General features: G+C 42.8%; 2 protein-coding genes across 2 annotated transcripts in view; both read left to right on the forward strand.

The window, feature by feature from the left end:
• The first annotated feature begins 639 nt into the window (after positions 1 to 639).
• The window catches only part of TMEM242 (transmembrane protein 242), a 29,955-nt gene continuing 7,328 nt past the window's right edge, over positions 640 to 23,266 (forward strand). The window contains exons 1-3 of the mRNA XM_082729583.1: positions 640 to 1,749; positions 2,335 to 2,435; positions 7,818 to 7,955. Of these exons, the coding sequence (XP_082585709.1) occupies positions 1,662 to 1,749; positions 2,335 to 2,435; positions 7,818 to 7,955 (327 nt within the window). The 5' untranslated portion in view covers positions 640 to 1,661. The remainder of the gene's footprint in view (positions 1,750 to 2,334; positions 2,436 to 7,817; positions 7,956 to 23,266) is intronic.
• LOC309864226 (L-lactate dehydrogenase A-like 6A) lies at positions 18,191 to 22,720 on the forward strand. Its single transcript, XM_082729582.1, has one exon. The coding sequence runs from the start codon at positions 21,145 to 21,147 to the stop codon at positions 22,270 to 22,272; it is 1,128 nt and encodes a 375-aa protein (XP_082585708.1). The 5' UTR covers positions 18,191 to 21,144; the 3' UTR covers positions 22,273 to 22,720.

Here is a 23,266-nt window from a genome sequence, read left to right on the forward strand (position 1 = left end):
GACTGATCATCTGAAACCCCATGGGCTTTTATAAAAAATATTTTTTTTTATTTTGGGGGGAGAGGGCCAGAGGGAGAGGGAGAATCCTAAGCAGGCTCTGCATGGGGCGGGGCACAATCTCAGGACCATGAAATCATGACCTGAGCAGAAATCAAGAGTCAGACCCTTAACTGACTGAGCAGGCACCCCTAATTTTTAAAATTTATTTATTTATTTTTTAATTTTTTTTTTAGAGCGGTAGAGAGAGCCCCCAGTGGAGCTTTTAAACTGCCCTGCATGGACCTTCAGAGCAATCATCTTCAGCAGTAGGCCCTGGGCATCTATAATTTAAAAATGTCCATAGGCAATGCTGTGAAATAGCTGTGGGAATTGAAAGTTATGATAGCTAGTGTTAACATGTATTGAGTATCTATCTGTGCCAGGCACTACGCTAACTTCTTTATTTTTATTGCTTCCTTTAATTCTCACAGCAACTTCTAAGGCAGGTAATGTCAGTTTCTTTTATATATGAGGAAACTGAGGCAAAGAGCCTAAATAACTCAGCCAAGTTCACCTAACAGAGAAGTGACTTAGGACCTGAGCCCAGATGAGCTACTAATTGTAATTAACTAATGCATTCATTTACTCATTCATCCAGAATTTATTATGTGTAACCAGGTAAGGAGTTGAGAGCCAGGGAATCTAAAATTGAATAAAAATCTCCATCCCCATCCTGAAGAAGTTCATGGCCTTTGTGCGAGTGTTCAGAATGAACAAATGACAGATTGTCTCATTTTAAAAGATGATGTCATGCGTCGGTGTTTGAGAGGCTGAAAAGATTTTCTACGACTTCCAGCCTCTTCCTCTCGGTGACCATTTATAGAATCCACAACCGTTGCAGATCAGCCTCCTAGACAGAAGCCCAAGCCCATCTGGGGGCGGCCAGCACCAGCGTCGCCCCGCAAGAAGGGCTCTGGTGCAACCTGGACATCTGCGTTAGCAAGTTCTCAGGGTGGTCCTCGGCTGTCCCCGTTGGCTTGTCTAACGCCAGTTCAGCAGGACAGCCGCCCGCCCTGCTCGGTAGGTCCATCAATCAAAGCACGGGACGGAGGTGATCGCAGCCGAGCTGGGGCTGGCTCTCTTCCAGCGATAAAACCTGCCCCTTACACCTCACGTGAGCACTGCTACGAAATTTCCCGGAAAAGTACAAAGAGAAGACATAGACCTGCTTTTTAGAATCGTGAAATATTAGCGCTGGTTAAATCCCTGTGTGGAACGAAGGCTGGTCCGGGAGACGGAGCTCCAGGGTCTCGAACCCGCCGGCCCTGGGCTCGCCGCGCCATCTGCGACCGCTCACTGCCTCCCAGAGCCCGAGCCGAGCACTGCGGCCGATTAGACGCTGTCCTGTTCGAGTGCGGCTTTCGGGCTAAAGGCCCGAGCTGGAGGCGGCCCGCGCCCCTCCGCCCCGACCCCGAGGTTGGGGTGGGGACACCACGTGCAGCCACCACGCCTTCCTCGCGGGTCGGGGGGAGAGGTGAGAGGGTTTGGGACCCTCGGCCGGTCCCCGGACCGGTATTCTGAACGCACAGGGAGAGCCGGTAGCGGAACCTTTCTCCTCCGCTTCGCTCGCGCTTCCCCCCGACCTCAGTTGGCGTCGGACCCAGCCGTGGAGTCTTACGAACATGGAGACGGCAGGTGCTGAGCATGGGCCGCCGTCCTCAGGCCTCGAGGCTCGGGGTTCCACAGACGATCGGCTTTTCCTGGTGAAAGGTGTGGTGTGGTGAGGTGCTGGTGTCGGGGCGAGCTCCTCCCGGGCCTGCGCTGGAGCCGCCATTCCCACACACACCGCCCTGGGAGACCTAACCTTGGGTTGCCCCTGAGTTTAGCCGGTGGGGATCGGCCGGTCAGGGGTCGTGCGGGGTGCAGGGTGGACTCTCCCCTGGGCTGGGGGGCTGGGCCCGTGAGGTGTCCTGTGTGCTGCATTTTCCCCATCCGCTCTGCAGTTTCTCCCGTCCCTTGTCCTACCTTCCACTAGCTTGTTTTCCTCCCCGGGAGAAACTCCCAAACCGTCCCTGGGAAGAGGGAAAGGGACCCTGGGCCACTTCCCAGCACTTGGAAACGACCCCGCAGAATGATCTCAGCAACCAGAGGTCGTAAGGTCACGCAGGTTTCGCACCCCTATGGTTTACCTTTGGCCAGAGCCAACTAGCTTTCGTTCTCACATTTCAAAGTGATTTAAAATTGAAATATTGTCTGAACTTAACTTGGGTACATCTTCTTAAGGTGGTTTTTTTTCCCTCTTTCTCTCTTTCTCTTTAATATCTCTCCTCGCCTTACCCCCAAAACTCTTGGCAGGTGGAGTTTTCCTTGGTACTGTGGCTGCGGCAGGAATGCTAGCGGGATTTGTTACAACATTATCATTGGCTAAAAAGAAAAGCCCTGAATGGTTCAACAAGGTTTGTGACCCGGAAATCCATTCATAGCATTGTTATTGTTTACACGTAATTGGCAGCTGTTTTGCATGGGAGAAGTAAAGAAAATGTTGGTGGACTTTCATGTTGTTTTAAGAAGTAAACCTATATACCTAGATTCAAGAAGTGTACAAATTAACCAATGGTCTTTATTTTCATTTAGAAAGAAGTATTTAGGGAGACCTGGGGGGTTCAGTTGGTTAAGTGTCTGCCTTCAACTGGGGTCATGATCTTGGAGTCCTGGGATCAAACCCCATGTGGGGCTCTCTTCCCAGTGGAGAGCCTGCTTCTCCTCCCTCTGTGCCCTCTCTCTCTCTCTCAATCATAAATGAAATCTTTATTTAAAAAGAAAAGAGAAGTACTTAGTTATGTGATTTCTTTTTCTTAAATTTTAGCAGCACAAGACTTGGAAAGCTATCCAGTACATTTCCTGTTCACAACATGACTAAGTCTAAATCGGGGTAATTCCCTATCAGTTGTAAGAGGCCCAGTATTTTATACACCTCTGGGGGAAAAAATGATGCCAGTTAAATTCTTGACACAATACTGATTCCCAGCAGCATTTCTATTTACTTATTTATTTAAGCTTTACACCCGGCCTGGGGCTTGAATGATCCCAAGATCAGGAGTCTCATATTCTACTGACTAAGCCAGCCAGGCACCCCACCAGAGGCATTTCTGTTTCAGAAATGTTCAATTGTTGAAATAAAGTGCATCTTATCATCGAGAAACATGGGTCAGCTCCTTGAGCCCAGAGATCACACATGCTTTGTGCTGCTGCAGCCCCGTTCCCCAGAAAAGTCCCTGACACATAAGGGCTCAGTTTGGGGTGAATGACCACAAGCTACTTAAGGCAGAAAATTCTTACTCTCTGAGCAAGACTAAGTAATCACTCATGTGGTCATACCCCAGTTGGAAGATTTTTCTTCTCATTGACTTGTCATTACTTGTTTGCACGTGTCCTGTCTGCCCTCTTCGTCCCGTATGACTTCTTTATCCATCATTTCATTGCTTCAGATGTTAACTTGGGATCTTTTATGTATCAGGCACTGTGCTAGCTAGGTATAGGAGAAAGAAGAATGAACAAAACATCTGCCTTTCAGGAAGCTAGCATCTGGTGCAGGAGACAGATACTAAATATTGACACAATTAACTATATAATTATAATTTGATGTTTGCTTGGAAGAACAGTGTTAATAATTGGATATCATGCTTAAGCACTGTAAATACCGTAAAGGAAAAAGACCACATCTAAGATGCTTTTGCTTCCCATCTGCATACTCGAGACTTAAATGGAACTACAGAAATCACTGTGATGAAACTGTGGTCATTTTCCCCCCTGTATTACAGAATATTTTCCGTGCAGAAATACATCTTGTAGAAGGAATCAGTAAGGCCTAACTGATAGCAAAGTTTTAACAGTACAATTTGCATAGATTTCTAAGCCAAAATTACCAGTTAACTTTTGGGTCACAGACCTTTCTGAGAATCTCATGAAAGTTACGGATTTTTAGGGAAAAAAACTACATACGCACAATTACAACTTGGTATTCTATTTTGTGGTTCTAAGATTTGATTATCACACATGCCCTATCAAATGTGGTTGTCAAGCTGTGGTCCACAGAGCCCTAGGATCCTTGAGACTCTTTTGAGGGTCTGTAAAAAAACTATTTTCATAATAATCCCAAGTCATTTGCGGGGGTAAAACTGCTGGTGTATTAGTGTAATCAAGGCCGTGGCACCAAACTGTACTAGGAGTCATTGTGTTCTCTGTTACCATGCCTCTGTAGTTTCAAAAACAAAATGAAACAAAACAAAAAAAAACCTCGTTGCATGAGAATGTCCTTGTTATAGCAGTAAAAGTGGTGATTTTATTAAATCTTAACACTTGATTACTATTCCACATGAAGAATTGGGAAGTATCATAAAGCCCTTCTGATCTATACCAGAGACGTTTTTCTCTAGGAAAAGCAATTGTATGATTAAGTTGCATGCTGAACCAGCTGCTTTTTTTCATGTAATATCATCTCGTATTTGAAAGAGCAACTGACAAACTATAGTTATTCAGAAGTAGGTATTTGGCAGATATTTTCAAAATGAACAAAATGAGCCTGTCATCTCTCAAGCAAGCGCTTGTCGGTATTTATTGTCAATGAAAAAAATTGAAGCTTGCAAGTGAAAATTAGATCTTGGGAAACGTGCCATTGGGAGCATGATAGGTGCTCGATACGTAAGGCTCTCCTGATGAGATTGCTGGTAATAATAATGTGATATTTTAAATATTTAATAAATGGTGTCAGCCTCGGAAAGATCTGCATAAATTGGTAAATCAGTATTTCCTGAATGATCCTAATGCATGAATAAAAGGCCCATTCGAAATACAAAAGAGATGAATGGATTTTAATATAACAAAGTGCAAAAAACTCAACGGTCTGACTTCCAATTCCAGAGTACAGGCAGCTATTCAGGAAGTTTCGGTGGAGTGTCAGAGAAGGGAGGCTGTTAAAATACTTGTCCCTTTTCCAGCCACAGATCTCTGGAAGACTGGATTTTATTCACATTCTTCCATCAAAAAACATATTGCAACAGATTGAATACAGAAGCATTTATGACAATTCATCTGTCCTTTATTAAGCCAAACATTTAGAAGATTAATCAAAACGTAAAACATTGCTTCTTGGCACTAAATTCTTTTGTTTTGTAAGGCAGTTGTTTTCATAAGAATAGGTTTCTATTCACCTATACTGGGTTGATTTTTTTTTTTTAAAGATTTTATTTATTTATTTGACAGAGAGAGATCACAAGTACACAGAGAGGCAAGCAGAGAGAGGGGGGGAGGCAGGCTCCCTGCTGAGCAGAGAGCCCCACGTGGGACTCGATCTCAGGACCCTGAGATCATGACCTGAGCCGAAGGCAGAGGCTTTAACCCACTGAGCCACCCAGGCGCCCCTACTGGGTTGATTTTTAAATGAATACTTAAATGAATACTTTTCAATGAATACTTTAAATTTAAATTAAAATTTTTAAATTAATACTTAAAATTTAAGAATTTCTTAGTTTTAATTTTTAATATATTAAATATTCGTAAGTATAATCCACACAAGCAGAAGTCTTTGGGATCCAAATAGAAATGGATCCTGAGACCGGAAAGTTTGAGAACTACTGTTCTGGCTGGTTAAATATGTTGTGTAAAGTTCTGCCTCTCCTCTGGGGGAGCATCTAAATTAGAGCATTACCATTGATCCAGACTGTGTCTGAGAGGCTCAGAGGTTCTGAAGCAGGTAATGCATTTACACTTAGCAAGCGCCGGTTTAAGAATCCCACTTAGGCAGTGTATTTCAGAGTCACCGCCTGGCAGTTTTCCCTGACATTAGTAGTGAAGATAATATCGAGCATTTGAGTGCTTACCACGTGCTGGCTGCTGCTGTTCCTTGAACCCCCATCACAGCCCCATGAGACACTGTTATTAGGCTGTCCCCATTAAACTGAGGCACAGACGGATTAAACAACTTGCTCACCATGGCACTCTTTCCATCTTATTCTTGGTGAGGAAATTATACTATTTTTAGCAATTTTTTACTTAAATAGCCTTCTGTGTGCTAGCCTGGAATCGAAGCATTCGTTATAATACAGATACAGATTGCAACTCAGGACTCTAAAAATGACCAGCTTTAGTTGGGGACAGCCTACACTGCTATTATTTCAGGAAGATGGTCATCATTTCTTTAAAGTCTTAACCGCAGTATCTTAGCGGAGTCTCACACTAGTGGAAAGGGAGTAGTAAATGCTGAACGAATGAACATTGATTTTTCTTTGTCCTTTACTGAATAAACAGAGGAAGGTATAAGCTAAGGTCCCTTTTAAAAAAAACATGCACATACATACATAATACATAGATAATTTCTGTCCTTCCCAAGGAAATAAGGAATTTTTAACTTAAGTTTCTAAAATAAAATTTAGGCACTTAAATTGACCCTCTTCTAATAATATTTGGTTAATGGTATTGCTTTTGGATGAAAATTCAGGCTAGTTAGAAGTTAGTGAATTTATATGAGATCTGTGGTGAACTGATCTGAAATGAACTGCTCTGAAATTACAGCAACATGAGAAAAGGGAGAGGAGAGTGTTTTGATCACAGAAAATAAAGAAACATCTCTTGAAAATCTGGTTGGGTCTCAGGTGTATTACAGACAAGTGTTAAGTCAACAAATAGGTCAGGGCACGGTGTGAGACCTGAAGATACAGGTAAGCCCAGCTTTTCTATGTGCCACCAATAACATTCGTAACCACAGCACGTGATACAAACCTTGATAATTCAGTGGGTTGAGCAATATAAAGGAAGATGTTCTTAAGAAGAAGGGCTTTTTTCCCCCAAGTAAATGGAAATTTGTTTCCAGAAGGAAGACCAAACATTACAAATTTGCTATCTTATTACATTAGCTGATCAGTTTGATGGCATTTTAATGAAGATGCCAGTGAACAGAACCCAGAGAGAACCTGACAGAATGTTTTAGGGCTTTTCTGGGATAATTAATAGGCAAAAAGAGCAAAGAAAAGTTTTGGAAAAAAATAATCAGTAACCAGTGCTTTCAGTGATGGGATGGTTATATGCTTTTGAAGCATGCATCGCATTCCTAGTCTTCTCTGTCAAGTTCGTGTGCTGTAGGCTGAAAGTTGTTCAGTTATTATGGTTATAGATTTTTTTTACCGTAATGAGGCCTTAAAACCCAAAAGGAGAGTCATTGTTTATTTCCTACTTTCTCATGACTAGCTGCCACAAGTTGGGTTTCGCCACAAGTTGGGTTTCTACTGTGTGCCACACATTTTGCATATACATTTACAAGTCACACACAAAAACAGACTCAAAATGGATGAAAGACCTCACTGTGAGAAAGTCTTCACAGTGACTTCTATTAGTTCACCTCTTTGAGGAACCCCTCCTTAAAGCTTCCTCTAATTGCAGCAGTAGATAATGTATCCTCCTCTGGGACTGTGGTGCCCTGGGTATAGTTCTTTTGTTGCACATTCCATTTAGATCACAGTTAACTTTTATGTGTCTGTGTCCAGCCCCCATCCCCCCGCACCAGTGACCGAAATTTTTAGTCAGAAAGAAGTTACTCTATTTGTCTTTTTCTCTCTTGTACCCAGCTGCAGCTCCTGGCAATGCCCTGCCTACTCAAATATCCGTCAGTCAGAGAAGTTGTGACCTAAGTCTTGTAGTTAATAAGTAACAAAGCTGCTTTTTGAACTTGGGTTCGTCTGGCATCCCAAAATTACGGTGACATTCCGAGAGTCGTGAGCATCAAACATTCCCAAAATAATTATACTTTCTGAACTGATGCTTTTTCCTTTCTTTCTCCTTTGCAGGGAAGTATGGCCACAGCCGCCTTACCAGAGAGCGGGTCTTCCCTTGCCTTGCGAGCCCTGGGCTGGGGCTCACTTTATGCATGGTGTGGGGTTGGTGTGATCAGCTTCGCAGTCTGGAAAGCTTTAGGAGTTCACAGTGTAAGTAACTGCGGTCCTGTAATTGCTGTCTGAATGTTTATTCTACTTTCTGTGACTAACTATGCCTGATTTCCAAGAAGTGTGTGTGTGTGTGTGTGTGTGTGTGTGTGCACACGCACATGTGTGTGTAACTTACACCCCAGGCTAAACAGCTCCATAATGGGAATGATTGGCTTTTTTTAAACTACTGGTAGGAGGTTCAGTGGACCAGGCTGTGTGTGACAGGTGAGAACTGACGGTGACTTGGTATAGGTGGCAGCAAGGGAGTTGAAGAGAAGAGGTTCTGGATATATTTTGAAGGTAGAGTCAACTAGGACTTGTTTCACGTCGAATGTGAGAGGTGAGAGAAAAAATGAAGTCAAGGATCTCCAAGGCTTTTGGCCTAAGCAGCTGGAAGATGGATGGGGACAGCGTGAGAGGAGCAGATGTTCGGGGATAAAGTCGGAAGCTCCGTCACTCACAGGGCCTGTGAGTTTGAAATAATCCGTTAGATAGCAAAGTGGAGAGTCAAGCAGTTAGATATAGAAGTTTGGAGTTCAGAGGAGAGGTACAAGGTCAAGATGTAAGTTTGAGAGTCTTCAGTATGTGGATAGTAGTCAAAGCCAGGAGACCAGATGAGCTCACCAAGGCACTGAACAGAGAGAGAAAAGAGGTCCGAGGAAAGAGCTCTGGGCACTCCCAAGGTTTAGAGGTTGGGAAATATGGAGGAAATTAGCAAAGGAGAAAACCCGGGAGAACAGTGACTTGGATGCCAGGTGAAGAAGGTGTATAGTGGCGTGAAATCATGTAAGATGAGACTCGGCAGTTCGCCGAGTCAGTGGTGTGGCGGTCCTTGGTGGGTAAAGCCTGGGTGGAGTGGGTCCGAAAGAACGGAGAAGAGAGATTGTCTGTATAGACACGTCTTAAATTCTGCTCTACGGGTAAAGAAAGAGATGGGGTCGTAGCTGGAAGGGGGACTGAGATCAAGAGAGGCGGTTTTTGTTTTTTGTTTAAGTTGGGAGAATTGTCAGCATGTGAGTATGCTAACCGGAGCGATTCCGTAAAGGGGGAGAAATTAAAGGGGGAGTGCTAAGTAATAATACTACTATAGGCATTACCGAAGTTTTCCCATTTGGTTTAATCATAACTGAACGTAGGCATTATTGTACGTTTTACTCAGAGTATACTGATGGACAGACAGATAGATGCTGCTTTTCTTTTAGTCTGACTAACCTTTATTTTTAAAGTAACTCTGCTGGCTAGTAATTGTTTAAGTTGTGTTTACACGGAAAAGTTATTTGGGATGATTTTTGTTGTCAGCCGCAGTTTTGCTTTTGGCCAGTATAAAGTCTCTCCTTCCGTTGCAGGCATCATACCAGACTTTTAGACATAGCGGGTTATTTAATCTTCACAGTGACTATGAAGCAGATAGTAATATCCCCCTTTTATAAGTGAGGAAATTGGGACTCAGAGAGGTGAAGTCACTTGTCCAAGATCACACAGCTTATAACTGACAGAGTCAAGATTTGGATCCAAGTCTGATAGTCTTTAGAACCTAGGTTTTTTTTCCGATGTTACCTCCCCTAGCTAAGATAGGAAAATAGAGATGTAGTTGAAAGGGGCCAGAGTGAGGGGGAAGGAGTAAATTTGGTTTTAATTGTGCTGTGATCCACACATTCGTGATGACTTCACTGGTTTTCCTGGGTATCTTCAATGTGGGCCTCATCTCCCGGCTTTCTAATTAATGTCAGTTAGATAGAGGACTGGGCCATTCTTTCCTCATAAAAGAGAAGGCCTCCTTTTAGCCTTCATCTGCAGTAGAAAAATGCTTAGGGTATAATGGTAAAGCAGGATTCATTTGTATATATAATATGAGAGCAGTTACTTGAAAACAAGTGGAAAAAACTGGGGGGAAATATGTGCAGTAGAAATGTGTGGATGAGTTATGGGTGTGGGAGTCGATTTTTTTATTTCACTTTTCTGTATGTCCCTTAAATATGTATTACTTTAACAGTAATACTGCCATTTAAATTTTTATTAATTTATGCTAGAAATGAAACACAGTTGCTTAGAAGTTCACAGAACTTCTTTGACCATGTGTGAAATATACTTGAGGGCATGAGATACTTAATAGTAAGGTTATTAAGCTTGTAGTTTCTATAAAAATGATGGTCTTTTAGCACTTTAAATTGACTTGATGGAATTGTCAGGGGATGTTTCCAGAACTTAGTAATGTGGGTCATAAGCTGAATAATAAAGTTTTAAGAAATTTTAAAATATAAATAACCTTTGAACGAGAAGAATCATAATGAATCCATCCAAACTTTCATAGGCCAACAAAGTTAAGATATTTAGTTTAAGTTATATGCTCAAGAACTTGGGCTTTATGGGCTATCTGGTGTTATTCTAGTTTCTAGAATGTGAACTTCTTTGTTTTATGGCAACTGTAGGAGGATTATGGCCTAAAGAAGATGGTTGGGCAAGAAAAATTGTTTTCTGATTGGCACTGCTGAATACAAGGACACTTGGAATCTTTTTATATCTTCATGTCTTTAAAATGTGAGAATACGAGTGTACTGTCCCCCTACCTATAGACCAATAGGAATATCAGATTGCTATCCGTATCTGAGAAGTCTCACAGAAAAATGAACCACTGATAGTTTTTCAAGGGCACACCTTTTAAAAAGCAGTAGTGTTTATGAATTTGTTCATTCAAAAAACATTTGTGGGTCTACCCTGAGCCAGGCACTATGCCAAGACAGGGCTCCCAGCAGACCATTACTGTGGAAGGCTTCGGTTTTAAGACTCTCTAAGCAAATTCTTATTATATGACCCACTCTGCGTCTTGCGGACAGCAGTACTACATTTCAGTTCTCAGAGAGTTTGGAGGATAATTGTGAGATTGCCCCAACTCCTGAGAACTGTTATCTTTCCACGACTAAAGAAAACAAATCTTAGAAAATGCTGGACAGAAATGGTCCAGATCTATGCACTCAATAAATAATTGGTATGATTATTCTGGGTAAATTAGGTAAATCAGAATCAGTCCCTTTGTCAAATAATTAATGGTTGGTAGCAACCTTGAATCCTATTAAATCGTTATAAACCCAGTTCAAAAAAAAGAAGGGTGCCATCTACTGGCTGAAGGAGAGCAGTGCACATTCCCTATTTTAATTCACAGCTACATCTGCTGGTCTAAACCAGGACATGCTGAAATGCTTGAAGCTAAGCTCTTCAGTTTCTTAGAAATATTTTGGATTTACACTTAGTTTATTCGTAGTTGTTGTGGAATTTATTTCACATAAAAAATGTATAATACATCAGATATAAGTTTACATTTTACTCAATAGTGTTATCAATTAATTAGAGACTCTAACAAAAGCAGAGGTAGTAGAGGCTATCTTGTCAGCGGACTGAAGCCAGTAGGTGTGTCCAGGATTTAAGGTGGGAGCCTCCCTCCCTCCATGTCTGAGCCAGTCCAGATTCAGTCTGGGAACCTCTCACCAGTTCTGGCCATGAACAGCATTGTGGGCCAGCAAGCAAGGCCTCATTGCTCAGTATAGATTCATCCATTACTTTGAATTACAGCATTTTATCATCTGATTATGATTGAGGCAGCCTTCACTTTTTAACAGTAACTTAATTGTTGAAACAATGAACATTTACTGTGGGTCTGTGGTCTCCTAATGCACCCAGTGATCCCAAAGGATCCCAAAGGATCCTGGGAGACTGCCATATTCAGGCCAGGTTCACCCTGTGGCAGTATGATTAGATGCTTTTTATTATTTTAAGTTTAGAGTAGTTGAAATAAATGCTTGTCAGTGAGTACATAAGGATGTCTCGAGATACCAACTAGTAATTCCCCAGTTATCAAAAGAAGCAAGCCAGGGCGCCTGGGTGGCTCAGTGGGTGAATTGTCCGCCTTCGGCTCAGGTCATGATCCCAGGGTCCTGGGATGGAGCCCGGCATCAGGCTCCCTGCTCAGCCAGGAGCCTGCTTCTCCCTCTCCCTCATTCCCTCCCCACTGCTTGTACATGTGCGCTCTCTCTCTCTCTCTCTCTCTCTTTCACTCTGTCTCGCTCACACTCTCTCAAATAAAAAAACTTAAAAACACCATGCCACTTAAAATTATTCACCTGTGACTCAAGCACAAAGACTTCACTTTTGTACCTTTTCCTATTTATATTAAGTATTGATACTTGAAAGGATTTCTGAGAAGATTGAGCATAATTACGATTAGACTATTCTGCCTTCTTTCCCCTCCCCTTAGAAGGAAAAAGGTTGGATGCAGACATAATTCCTGATTGATACGACTGGGAAATCTGGGGCTTTTTTTGCCTGGACTCTTCTCTTCTCTTCCAACATTTGTTGGACGTGAGGCTGTCTCAGTACCAGTCGGAATCACCACTGCTAACATTTACTGTGCCTTGTAGTTAATACATTCATGATACCTGGTGTAGTTAGATTCACAGATAATTTACAGTCGTTGCCCTCAGAGGAGCTAAAATCTCAATAGTAATGAAACCACAAATGAAAACATTTTTAGTTATTGTGAAATACATTAAATCATCCAGAGACTTAAATTTAAAAATTAACTTGTAAATAAAGGAAATTTTTCGTTTAGTTTGTCTTTTACCAGATAATAAGAAATATTTGTTTTTATTTACATATATTGCTTATTTTTAAAGAAAGACATGTTTAGGACCTATCTTTTTTAAAACAAAGATATTTTTTGTTTATTTTGTGTTTTATATTGTGTTTATTTTATAAAATTATGTACCCATTTAAGAAAAAAAGGGTAGAAAAGTACAAAAAGGGAAACAAAAATCACCAGAAATCCTATTTAGTTGTAATCACTTATTACAGTAAAAACATCCCTTCAGACTTTCTGTATGTCTGTGAATATAATTGTATGTAAGTGTTTTACTGTTCTATTCTAGAGCCTTTTCTTACTGAATAGCCACAAGAACATCTTTGCATAATAGGCTGTGTAAATCTCCATCACTTTTAATGGCTACCTGGTGTTCCATTATATTATAATTTATGTAATCAGTCTCCTGCCAATAGCACTTATATTGTAATTTTTCACTATTAAACACCATAGTGAACCTCTGTAGGTGTGCATCTTTTTATACTTTTCTCAGTCAGGAAATTTGTCCTAAAGACAACTGATGTTATTGTTGAATCCAGGGGCATTTAAAAATGTTTTTGATGTCCAAAGTACAAAGTTGATACATTTAGAAGATACTGACAGTGCATACAGGTTTCCTAGCTCCCTCGCCATTAGTGGCTTCTATTACTTTGAAATGTTTGCCAATCTGATAAATGGAAAATAATCTCTTTCTTCCTTTACTGTTTCTCTCCAAAGTCCCGCTGCTCTAAAGGCTTTTATGCAAATAATCTGTGATTGAAGTCTTACACATGTCTCCAGCCCCCATATTGCCTCCTGATCTGATATAGCTTACTACTTTCTCAAGAGCCCAGGCTTCCTTTTCCTTAAAATCAAAAAGTAAAACATGTCTTAATTATTTCTCCAGAAATTGGCATCTGTCTTTCCTATTCTAAGAAAGATTCTTTAAGAGAGGTAATAATATCTTTCTTCTAAGACAATATTGGATTCATTCTAATAAAATGTATTTTCTCAAGCTCTTTTTGGTAGCTGCTGCTAAGTATACTTTTTAATGTTAATGTATATGCTCATTTCTTAATGACCTTATGACCAGCTTTGAGGGCTTTTGCTAATTACAGTAAAATCTCTTTCTTTTGCTTTTTTGCTGATTTCAGTATCTGGTAGATCTTATATTAAATATGTTTATTCTGAACCATTTTTAAGTTATTTGTCTCAAATGAAGCAACATTGTAGGTGAATGCTAGGACCACATATATAAATAAAACTATGAAAAAGCTTAGAGGTTTTTAATATCTAAGATATTTAAGAAGGAAATAGACTGTATGCTTTGTACTTTGCTTTGGTTCCGGTCAGAGGTTAAAAACAAATCCATTTCCTGGCAAATTGTTTAATGGTGACCACTTCTGAGGGATCTGCAGGGGAAGTCAGAGGAGTGACTAAAATATGTCCCTTCTGCATCCTTGCCTAATCTAATTTGAGAGCTTCCGAACATCTCTACCAGCTTCTGTCCCCAGGAAGCAAACTTCAGTTCCTGACTCTGATTACCATAACATCAGCACACCCAGCTTCACTTCCACTTCCTGATGGATCTTCCTAGAACTCCTAGAACACAGAGTCATCATGATCTGACACAGGCAGTTCTGTCTGTCAAGCTGAAGGCCTTCAAACAACGTAAGCATTGAGGAATATATTCCTGGAATCATTTTTAAATTAATTGGAAGTGGCACTGTGCATCACTTAAATTTAGGTCTGAGGTGACAAGAACATCTCTATAACCCTTATTTCCCACTCACTGCTGCTCTAATGGGCTTGGCATCCGGTGGTAAGAGGCACTCGATGTAATGTGGAAAGGAATTTGGTGACAGAGAGACCGAATCACAGGCACTTGCTCAGTTTAAAATGGGAGATAATGACCAATGTTGTATTTTGTTTTCTGAGGTGGGTTTTCCCCCCCCCTAAGCCAAGGGAGCAGGAAAAGAAAAAAAAAAAAACCGACAGCTTTTTTTATTGGCATATTGCCAAAATACCTCTTCTAAAAACCCACCAGTTTCCTTTTATAAGTAAAATAGGACCCAAGCATTTTATAAAGTGGGAATGTGCAACAATTATTAGAAAAGATAAGCTCTGCCATAAAAGCCTTCTTGTTCCAAAGCCTGACACAAATCAGGCTTAATCACCTCAGGAATGTTCCTGGCCTTATTCCACTGGAGGAAAAATATCCTTGATTTCATTTGGGTTTTCTTTTTCTTTGTCCTTATTTCAATATGGAGCATAGAAAATTGGACTCAGATGAGCAGATCTCTCTAAATAAGGCACTGTGGAACGAAGACCCAATAGCCTATGCTTCTCCCTACGCTTTGTTTTAAAAGGTACCCATTATTGGTTGGTCACTTAGAAATACCTAGGAATCTATAAAACATTTTTATATGTATATGTTGATATATTTTTATATATTACTTTTCGTTTCCCAGTATATCTGATAATGAAGTGGTCTCTCAAATTGAATTCTCCTGACCGAAATGATTTTAAGAAGAAATCTTTTTTTAATGTGCTGTGTATCTTTCCACAGTGTAGACTGTGCTGAACATAATTTCTATAATTTTTAGTGAACCAAATCTATATATCGGATATATATCAGTTATTGTTTGTTTCTTGTGCTAATGGATACTTGCCTTTTATAGTTCTTCATTCTTTTTGTAATTTTTCTCAATCCTAGTTTGGCTCTTATTTTTTCCTTCCCACTATTCCATTTCCTTCTGAAATGCTGCTGCCTATTTTATACATTTTATGCTAGGTTCCTTACTTTGCCTTTAAATTTGCTGCTCCGAGGGTCCCTCTGCTCTAGCTTCATCCACACACAGAAGGCTGCCAGGTCTGCGTCTCTAGTCGACTTCTGAGCTCCTTGCTCATGGACCCACTTGCTAGACACCGATGCTTGCATGTCCTGCAGGTCTCACGTGTGTTCCCACATGAATGTTATTTACTGCCCTGCCCCCGTCCCCACGCAGCATCCTACTCCTGGGTCATTCACTGTGAGTGGCCGTGTCATCCGTAGAGCCGCCCGGAGGGAAAAGCTGGATTCTCATCACGACCACACTCTTTCTCACCCCTGTATCTAATCACTGAGCACGTCTTGCTTCTCCACACTCCCACTGCCATTGTCCCTGCCCCAGGATGGTCACGACGGACCTCTCCTCCCTGCCTCCCACCCGGTCTCTCCATAGTCCTTTCTCCACACCGCGAGAGGGCTCTGGCCTTCATCTTCCCCAGGGTTCATCCTGCATCTGTACCACTCACTCTGCCTTTCTTCATGTCACCGTGGGCGAGGTGTCCGTGCCGCGGGCATAGGTCCATCACGTCCATCTGTCGGAGGACCTCGCTCCCAGGAGTACCCCAGCCTTTGCTGATTGTCAGTCCCCCGCTGCTGTGTGTACAGCTGTACAGCTGTGTGTACAGCTCCTCCCGCCTCTGCAGATTCTCTCTTGATGTTCCCCATCTTTCTCCAACTACTCCTTTGGTCCGTCAGCCCCAGCTGTGGTCCTCGGCATCTGAACAGTCTGCGCAGTCGGCCGTCGGGTTTGCCCTGCACGTGCCTGTTGCGCATCAGCAGTGGTGTGGCCCAGAGGCACGCAGCAGCCTGGGTCTCACTCAGAGCTCTCGGTCTCCTCACCGCCTCTCGTCGCTCCCGTGCGGGCTGCGTCCCTCCCGTGCCTCCAGCTGCCCAAGCCCGGAACCCAGCAGAGACTCATCATCTTGGCTTCTCTCATTTCCCTTCATTCCCTTCATGTCATCCACGGGCAAGTCCTGCTTGTTGGCTGTGCTGCCAGACACGGCCTGGCCCCTTTCATCTCTCGCCATTGCATTCATCTTTTGCCTCGCAGAGTTTTCCGGCCTCTTCTTTACACCCCCCTGCCCCCCCCCCCCCGCCACCGAACTCTCCCTCCACACAGCAGCTGGAGAGATTTGTAAAGTGTCAGATGACGTCACTCTGAACAACGCTTCAGAGGCTCCCCGTGAAGAAGTCTTGTGGGACGTAGCCCCACGTGCCAGCCGGCCTCCTCTTGGACCACCCAGTCACCCCTCCCACCCGCAGACACCCCCCTGCCCCCCACCGCACGCCAGCCTTCCTCCTGAGGGCCCCTCCTCCTGCTGGTCCAGCAGACTCCTTGCCCAGGTGCTGGCCTGGCGGCTCTGTGTTGGCTTGTAGAGTTTCAACCCTGTTTGCGTTCGTCTCCCCCGAGAAGCTTCCCCAGACCATCGGTCCCTCTCGGATAGCATCCTGTTTTCTTCTTTTCACAGCACTGTTGCAAAATGAAGTTCTTTTGACCATTTACTTGTCTTATCTGTCCTCACAGAATGTAAATTTTAAGAGGATAGAGACCTCATTTGTCTTGTTCACTGTTGTAACCTCAGCACTTGATAGAGCACCTAGCATGGAGAATGTGTCCAGGAGACATCTGTTGGATGAAATCTGATCACTGTTTCTGCCATTTCAATGGCCCACTCTTCCCTGGAGAATAAAATCCAAGTTCCTTGAAATGGTTTGGTTGCTCTCTGGTCTCGCTCCTACTCATTTTTAATCCGCTGGTTCTTAATGGGGGCATTTTGACTTCCCCTCCCCACAGAAGAAAGATACTTGGCAACATCCACAGACAGTTCTGATTATCATGACAGTGGAGGTTTTCTGGCATTCCATGGATAGAGGCCAGGGGTGCAGCTCGGTGGCCTGCACTGCACGGGACTGGCCCCAGAAAAAGGATCTGATGCAAATGTCCACAACGCATCGCTCAAGACTCTGGCTGGTTCTCTCTTTATTGCACTCAGAGTTCTAGCCTTGCCGAAAGGCCATGTCCTTCTAGCCTCTGAGCCTTGACCTTGCTAATTTCGCCACTGAACATTCCTTCCTCTCTTCTGTTTCTGCTGCTGACTCTGTTCTTCGCCTGGATGGGTTCTTGAGGCAAATAAGGAGTTCATCTATTCTGGCAGTTTTGAGACTGTAAAAAATAACTTAAGTTTCCACCTTTAGGTGGAATTTAAGTTTTAGGTAAATTTAAGTTTTTACCTAAATTGAAGGTAACTTCCATGTACAAACATATTCTTCATGTCATTTTTTTTTTTTTTAGATGAATAGAACTGCTATCGGGGACTACAGTATTATTTCTATTAATCCAACCACAGAGAATAATTGCAGTGAATTAATAAAAACACATCTATTTAGAGCCTAAATCCATAAAATTAAGCTTTGTCAGTTTTTAGCTACAAATTGGGAAATTTAAACACTTATTAGTGAATTTTAGTTTCTTTGTTTTTCGTGATTTGTGCTCCGTTAAAATATTTCACTTTTGAAAGATAAATGCATGTGGCTCTTCTAAGTGCATCAAAAATTATGTGTCGTGGGCGCCTGGGTGGCTCAGTGGGTTAAGCCGCTGCCTTCGGCTCAGGTCATGATCTCAGGGTCCTGGGATCGAGTCCCACATCGGGCTCTCTGCTCAGCAGGGAGCCTGCTCCCCTCCCTCTCTCTCTCTGCCAGCCTCTCTACCTACCTGTGATCTCTCTCTGTCAAATAAATAAATAAAATCTTTAAAAAAAAAAAATTATGTGTCGATAATGCCCTTAAAGAACACAATTGAGATTTGGATTCTTTATTAGATGACCTTGCCAATTCCTGTTAACGATATTTGAATACCATCAGTGCAAGTTGATTGCAGTGTTTTGACTTGACGTCAAGTCTGCCCTTGTTTTATTAGGAGAAGAGCTTTGTGGCCCTACTTTTGTCCTCCCCAGCATTCCCATATCACCGACAAAGGAAAATGCTCTAAGGTGCTGGTATTTGTAAATATAGATTTTAGTATATGAGCAATAGAATCACAGCCCACTAATTTGTTTTAAAACTATAATTTGCAATTTATGATTTTTAAATCAGAAAGATTTTTAAAATAATTATGTTTATATAATGCTCTACTTGCTGATAAGTTTATAGCTTATAATATTAATTAATAGTACTTTCATCACAGCTTCTCTCTCTTTCTCATATCAAGGGTTTTGTGCAGTGGTTATTTTATAAAAGCTTTCCAAAGAATGAAACATTTTTTTACAGGATGAAAATATTCTCTCTGCCATTGAGCATTTGTTTTACTGTGTGTCTAGTGCTGCAGAATTTCTTTTTTGTATGTTCTGACTTGGTAGGTATTGGCTTTGGCTTTGAAAATGGCTAAGAAATCTTTTAGCTTATCCATATCTTTATCTGACTTGTATACATCAGCTTTGCTAAGAAACCCCAAACAGGTACCTACACATTTTACCCACCCCTTAATTTAAAACTTTGGCACCAGGTGGATTCTCCAGTTGTGCCTTTCTGTTTCTCTCACCTTTCAGCGCTCTGGCCTTACTTCACTGGGTTCTTTACTCCTTTTCTACCATGAATATTTACTGAATTCACTTACCGAGCTCTGTTCTAAAGGGTCGTGATATGCTCTAAATAAAAGGTGATCTCTTTGGAGTGACAAGTTCCTAAGTAATTACATTTAATAGTGTGTGATAAATCCCACAATGAAGAGAGGTACAAAAGACATTGGTGGCGTAGGATTCTTAAAAGTCACTTCTGCTTGGGGGATTGTAGAGACCAAGAGGGTGGAATATTTGAACTGCACCCCTAGCTAGAAAAAGGGCAGGGGACCTGCGGGAAGAGTCTAGGCAGAAGGAAGAGAATGACTTACTTGGAACCATCGCTGATCCAGAAGACTTGCTGGTCATTTTCATTTCTTGCTTTCTCCCTCCTAAGTGATGTCGTCAAGCATAATCAGCATAATCCTGCCATCAGCTGTATTATGCTGTATTTTGAACAGATAATTTGAGTTAGGTTTTCCATTCAAAAGGAATAAAGAGCCACTGAAGACAGGTCATTAGGGAGCTATCTGGCTGTATTTGGCTTTGCACATCTTTGAGTAGACCTAAATCTGCTCCGGGGGTCATGTACGTCTCTTTGTCTGTCTTAGTTATTCCCTTCTTACCTCAAGACTTACTGTAAATAAAAAGCTGCTTTGTTTGAGGTATTTTTATTTTGGAGAGTGTTATTTTCTCAAAATTGATTTAGTTGTGGCTAAGGGGAAAAACTGAAGAGGCAGCTGTCAGAGATTTTATTTCTGAAGAGGTTCAAACTCTAGAAAGAAAATTACTTTAGAAAGAAGTCATTTAGCTACGAGTCTTTATGTGCTTGAATTTCATCCTCAAGAACACTTATCTTGGAAAATGACTTGACTGGTCAAAGGAATCATTATAGGAAGAAGGTGGGAACAGGCATCAGGTTAAAACATTTCAATTACGACTGGGATAAAAGAAACTATCAAAAGTTGGTCCTTTAAAAGGATCCCTCGAAGATGTTAGCCACCATTAAATAAAGATGATCATTTGAGCAATTCCAGTTTTCAATTTGATTTTGAGAAATGGTTACCATAAATCTGACCACTATTGTGGATGGAACTTAGGTATGTGGTGCTCTCACCGTTGTGTGTGTCATGGGGCTTGTGACCGCATACGTTCCACATGGGGGGTCTGGTCCCTGCTAGAGTGCTAAATCACACCGAAACAGGATGGCAGGAGCCCCATTAATAGCCACACTTTTCCTCCGCTCACCACCTCCTCTGATTATTCCTGTCTTTCTAGACTGCATTTCCGTGGCAGAAAGGGTAAGAATAGCTTTCCCAGTCCTAAATATGAAATATTTAATAGAAGGTTATCTCCCCACCTTTCGACTCGAGAAGTCGTTTTTAATCAGGACTCGGAATCCCAGCCTTGCCTTTGGCCTGAGAAGGAAGTAACAGCGTCCGCGTGAGTTTTCGCGCCGGACCCCGCGCAGTCGGCCACTTCCCCTTGTCGTCGCTGCTGTGACTTCCCAGCAGTTGTGGGTCATGGTCGTGGCTGTATGAAGGCGGTGGCACCTTTCCAAATAGAAAGTTCTCAAGTGGGGTACAGCCGAAGTCAGGAGCCCCACCTCTCCTACGCAGAGAAATGGTGAAGGCGGCCATTTGGAGACGGCGCACACACCTTATTCGTCCCGGCAGGGATACACTTCAGAAAAGATAACCCTATTTTTATCTGTACATATTGGGATTTTTTTACTTGGCATCTGTAGCAAAAATAGAAAATCAGTAATCCCGGGGGTCTTGGGTGGTCCATTATTCACGTTAAAAGTTGCAGAGACTTCGTGTTTATAAAACTTTCACTTCAGAATTCATCTGCTAGAGAAGTCCTTTTCCCACCCGAGTCCAACGCAGAAATTTCCCCGGAGGCCCTGGCGATTCCTGGGGGCCCGGCCGCCTTGCGCAGCTGCGGTAGTGGTCCGCGGGGCCCGCCGACGCCACGGCCTTGCGCAGCCGCAGTAGTGGACTGCGGGGGCTCCCAACCGCCACGGGCTTGCGCAGCCGCAGTAGTGGACTGCGGGGGCTCCCAACCGCCACGGGCTTGCACAGCCGCAGTTGCAGGAGGAGGGCACGTTTAAGGGTCACCTGCAACTTTCCGTCCCGCCTGGGAGCTTGTCTGGCGCTTCCCTCCTTTCTCCCTCCACTTCTCGAGTGAGTGGCCATGAGTCGGGCCGTGGGAGTCCTGCGGGCCGGCCGGAGAGTGGGCGCCGGGAGAGTGAATTGGCTCTGTCCCCCCCGGGCGGCGGGCCTCCCTCTCACGGGCGCTTGGGCCGTCCCCCCCGTGTGCAAGATGGCAACCGTCCGGTGCGAGCTTCTCAAGAACTTCGCTTCCGAGGAGGCCGTGCCTCACAACAAGGTCTCCATCATCGGAACCGGATCGGTTGGCATGGCCTGTGCTATCAGCATCCTGTTAAGGGGCTTGACCGATGAACTTGCCCTTGTGGATGTTCATGAAGACAAACTGAAGGGGGAGACGATGGATCTTCAGCATGGCAGCCCCTTCGTGAAAATGCCAACTATTGTGTCCAGCACAGATTACCTCGTCACTGCAAACTCCAGCCTCGTGATCATCACCGCAGGGGCGCGCCAGGAAAAAGGGGAAACACGGCTGAATTTAGTCCATCGAAATGTGGACATCTTTAAATTAATGATTTCCAGTATTACCCAATATAGCCCTCGCTGCAAAATGATCGTTGTTTCCAACCCAGTGGATATACTAACTTACGTGGCCTGGAAGTTGAGCGAATTTCCCCCAAACCGTGTTACTGGAAGTGGTTGTAGTCTGGACACGGCCCGTTTCCGTTTCTTGATTGGGCAGAAGCTCGGTATCCACGCTGAAAGCTGTCATGGGTGGGTCCTGGGAGAGCATGGAGACTCGAGTGTGCCTGTGTGGAGTGGAGTGAACGTCGCTGGTGTCCCTCTGAAGAACCTGAACTCAGCCATAGGAACTGATCAAGATCCTGAGCAGTGGAAGAATGTCCACAAAGATGTGGTCGCTAGTGCCTATGAGATTATTAGAATGAAAGATTATACTTCTTGGGCCATTGGCCTATCTGTAGCTGATTTAACAGAAAGTATTTTGAAGAATCTTAGAAGAGTGCATCCAGTTTCCACATTAGTTAAGGGTCTCTATGGAATAAATGAAGAAGTATTCCTCAGTGTTCCGTGTATCTTGGGAGAGAATGGTATTACAGACCTTATAAAGATAAAGCTGACCACAGAAGAAGAGGCTTGTCTGAAGAAGAGTGCAGAAACGCTTTGGGAAATTCAGAAGGAGCTCAAGCTTTAAAGTTGTTGGAAACTACCTTTCTGAAGTAGTAGTTACAGGGTTTTGTTTGTCAAAAAAAAAAAAAAAAAAATTTTTTTTTTATAAGCTTGAATTTCTACAAGTTGGAAACAGGATAAGGAAGTAGAGTGAGTTGCCCCCAAGCCTTTTTTTTTTAGCATCTAGATGTCAGGATGCTTTTTTCTCCTGTAGTTCCTAAGTGACCGCATCGAAGGTGTTTCTGTACCACAGATGTACCAGCACGTGCTGTGTGTGTGTGTGTGTGTTTGTTCTTTGGTCCAAAAAGGATTAGGATATAGGCATTTGTGTTATAGAAATGATAATTTTCATTAAGTACATGTTCTTTCATTCTGGATGGCTTATACTTACTATGTTTATTTACCATTTTTAAGATGTTGTAACTTCCTTTACAATGTAAAAATAAATGTACCTACAGAAGTACTTTGTGTAATGAAGCCATAAGCTGTCTTCATTCCACTGTGACAGTCTGTCACCTGGGCCTTAAAAAAAAGGCATTATAAAACGGGAGCTGCAAGTAGGTCCTGTTTATTTGGGGGTAGAGAGGCATATGCATACACGTACTCTTGTATGGATGCCAGGGAAGCAGGATCATTAGGTTAAAATGTGAAAAGAGGAGTGATCTGGTTGGCAGTTGTTACAAAGTGTTTAATGCAGTAAAATACAGAGCTTTTAGAAAGAGGCCTAACAGAGATGGCAAGTGTTTCTGTCACTTAGTCAGCAGGGAAAGGAGGTACACTTAGATTTTGGAGTTGTTAAAAACCAAGCCTGACTAACGTTATTTTAGAACTGCCTCTGAGAACCTGACCTGTTAGCAGGTTAAATCAGGAAGTGTGTTACAGACTGTCCTTGTTCGGTCGGGTCTTACCAGCAGATTGGGCCCTGACCCCAAGATGCTCCCGCCTCGTCCCTGCTGCTAGTTCACTTCACTAGCAGAAAGCTTTTGTGTTTCAATTTTGCCCTGTTAGTGTCCTAGAAA

Source organism: Mustela nivalis, assembly GCF_964662115.1.
Source record: "Mustela nivalis genome assembly, chromosome: 5".
Classification (NCBI taxonomy): domain Eukaryota; kingdom Metazoa; phylum Chordata; class Mammalia; order Carnivora; family Mustelidae; genus Mustela; species Mustela nivalis.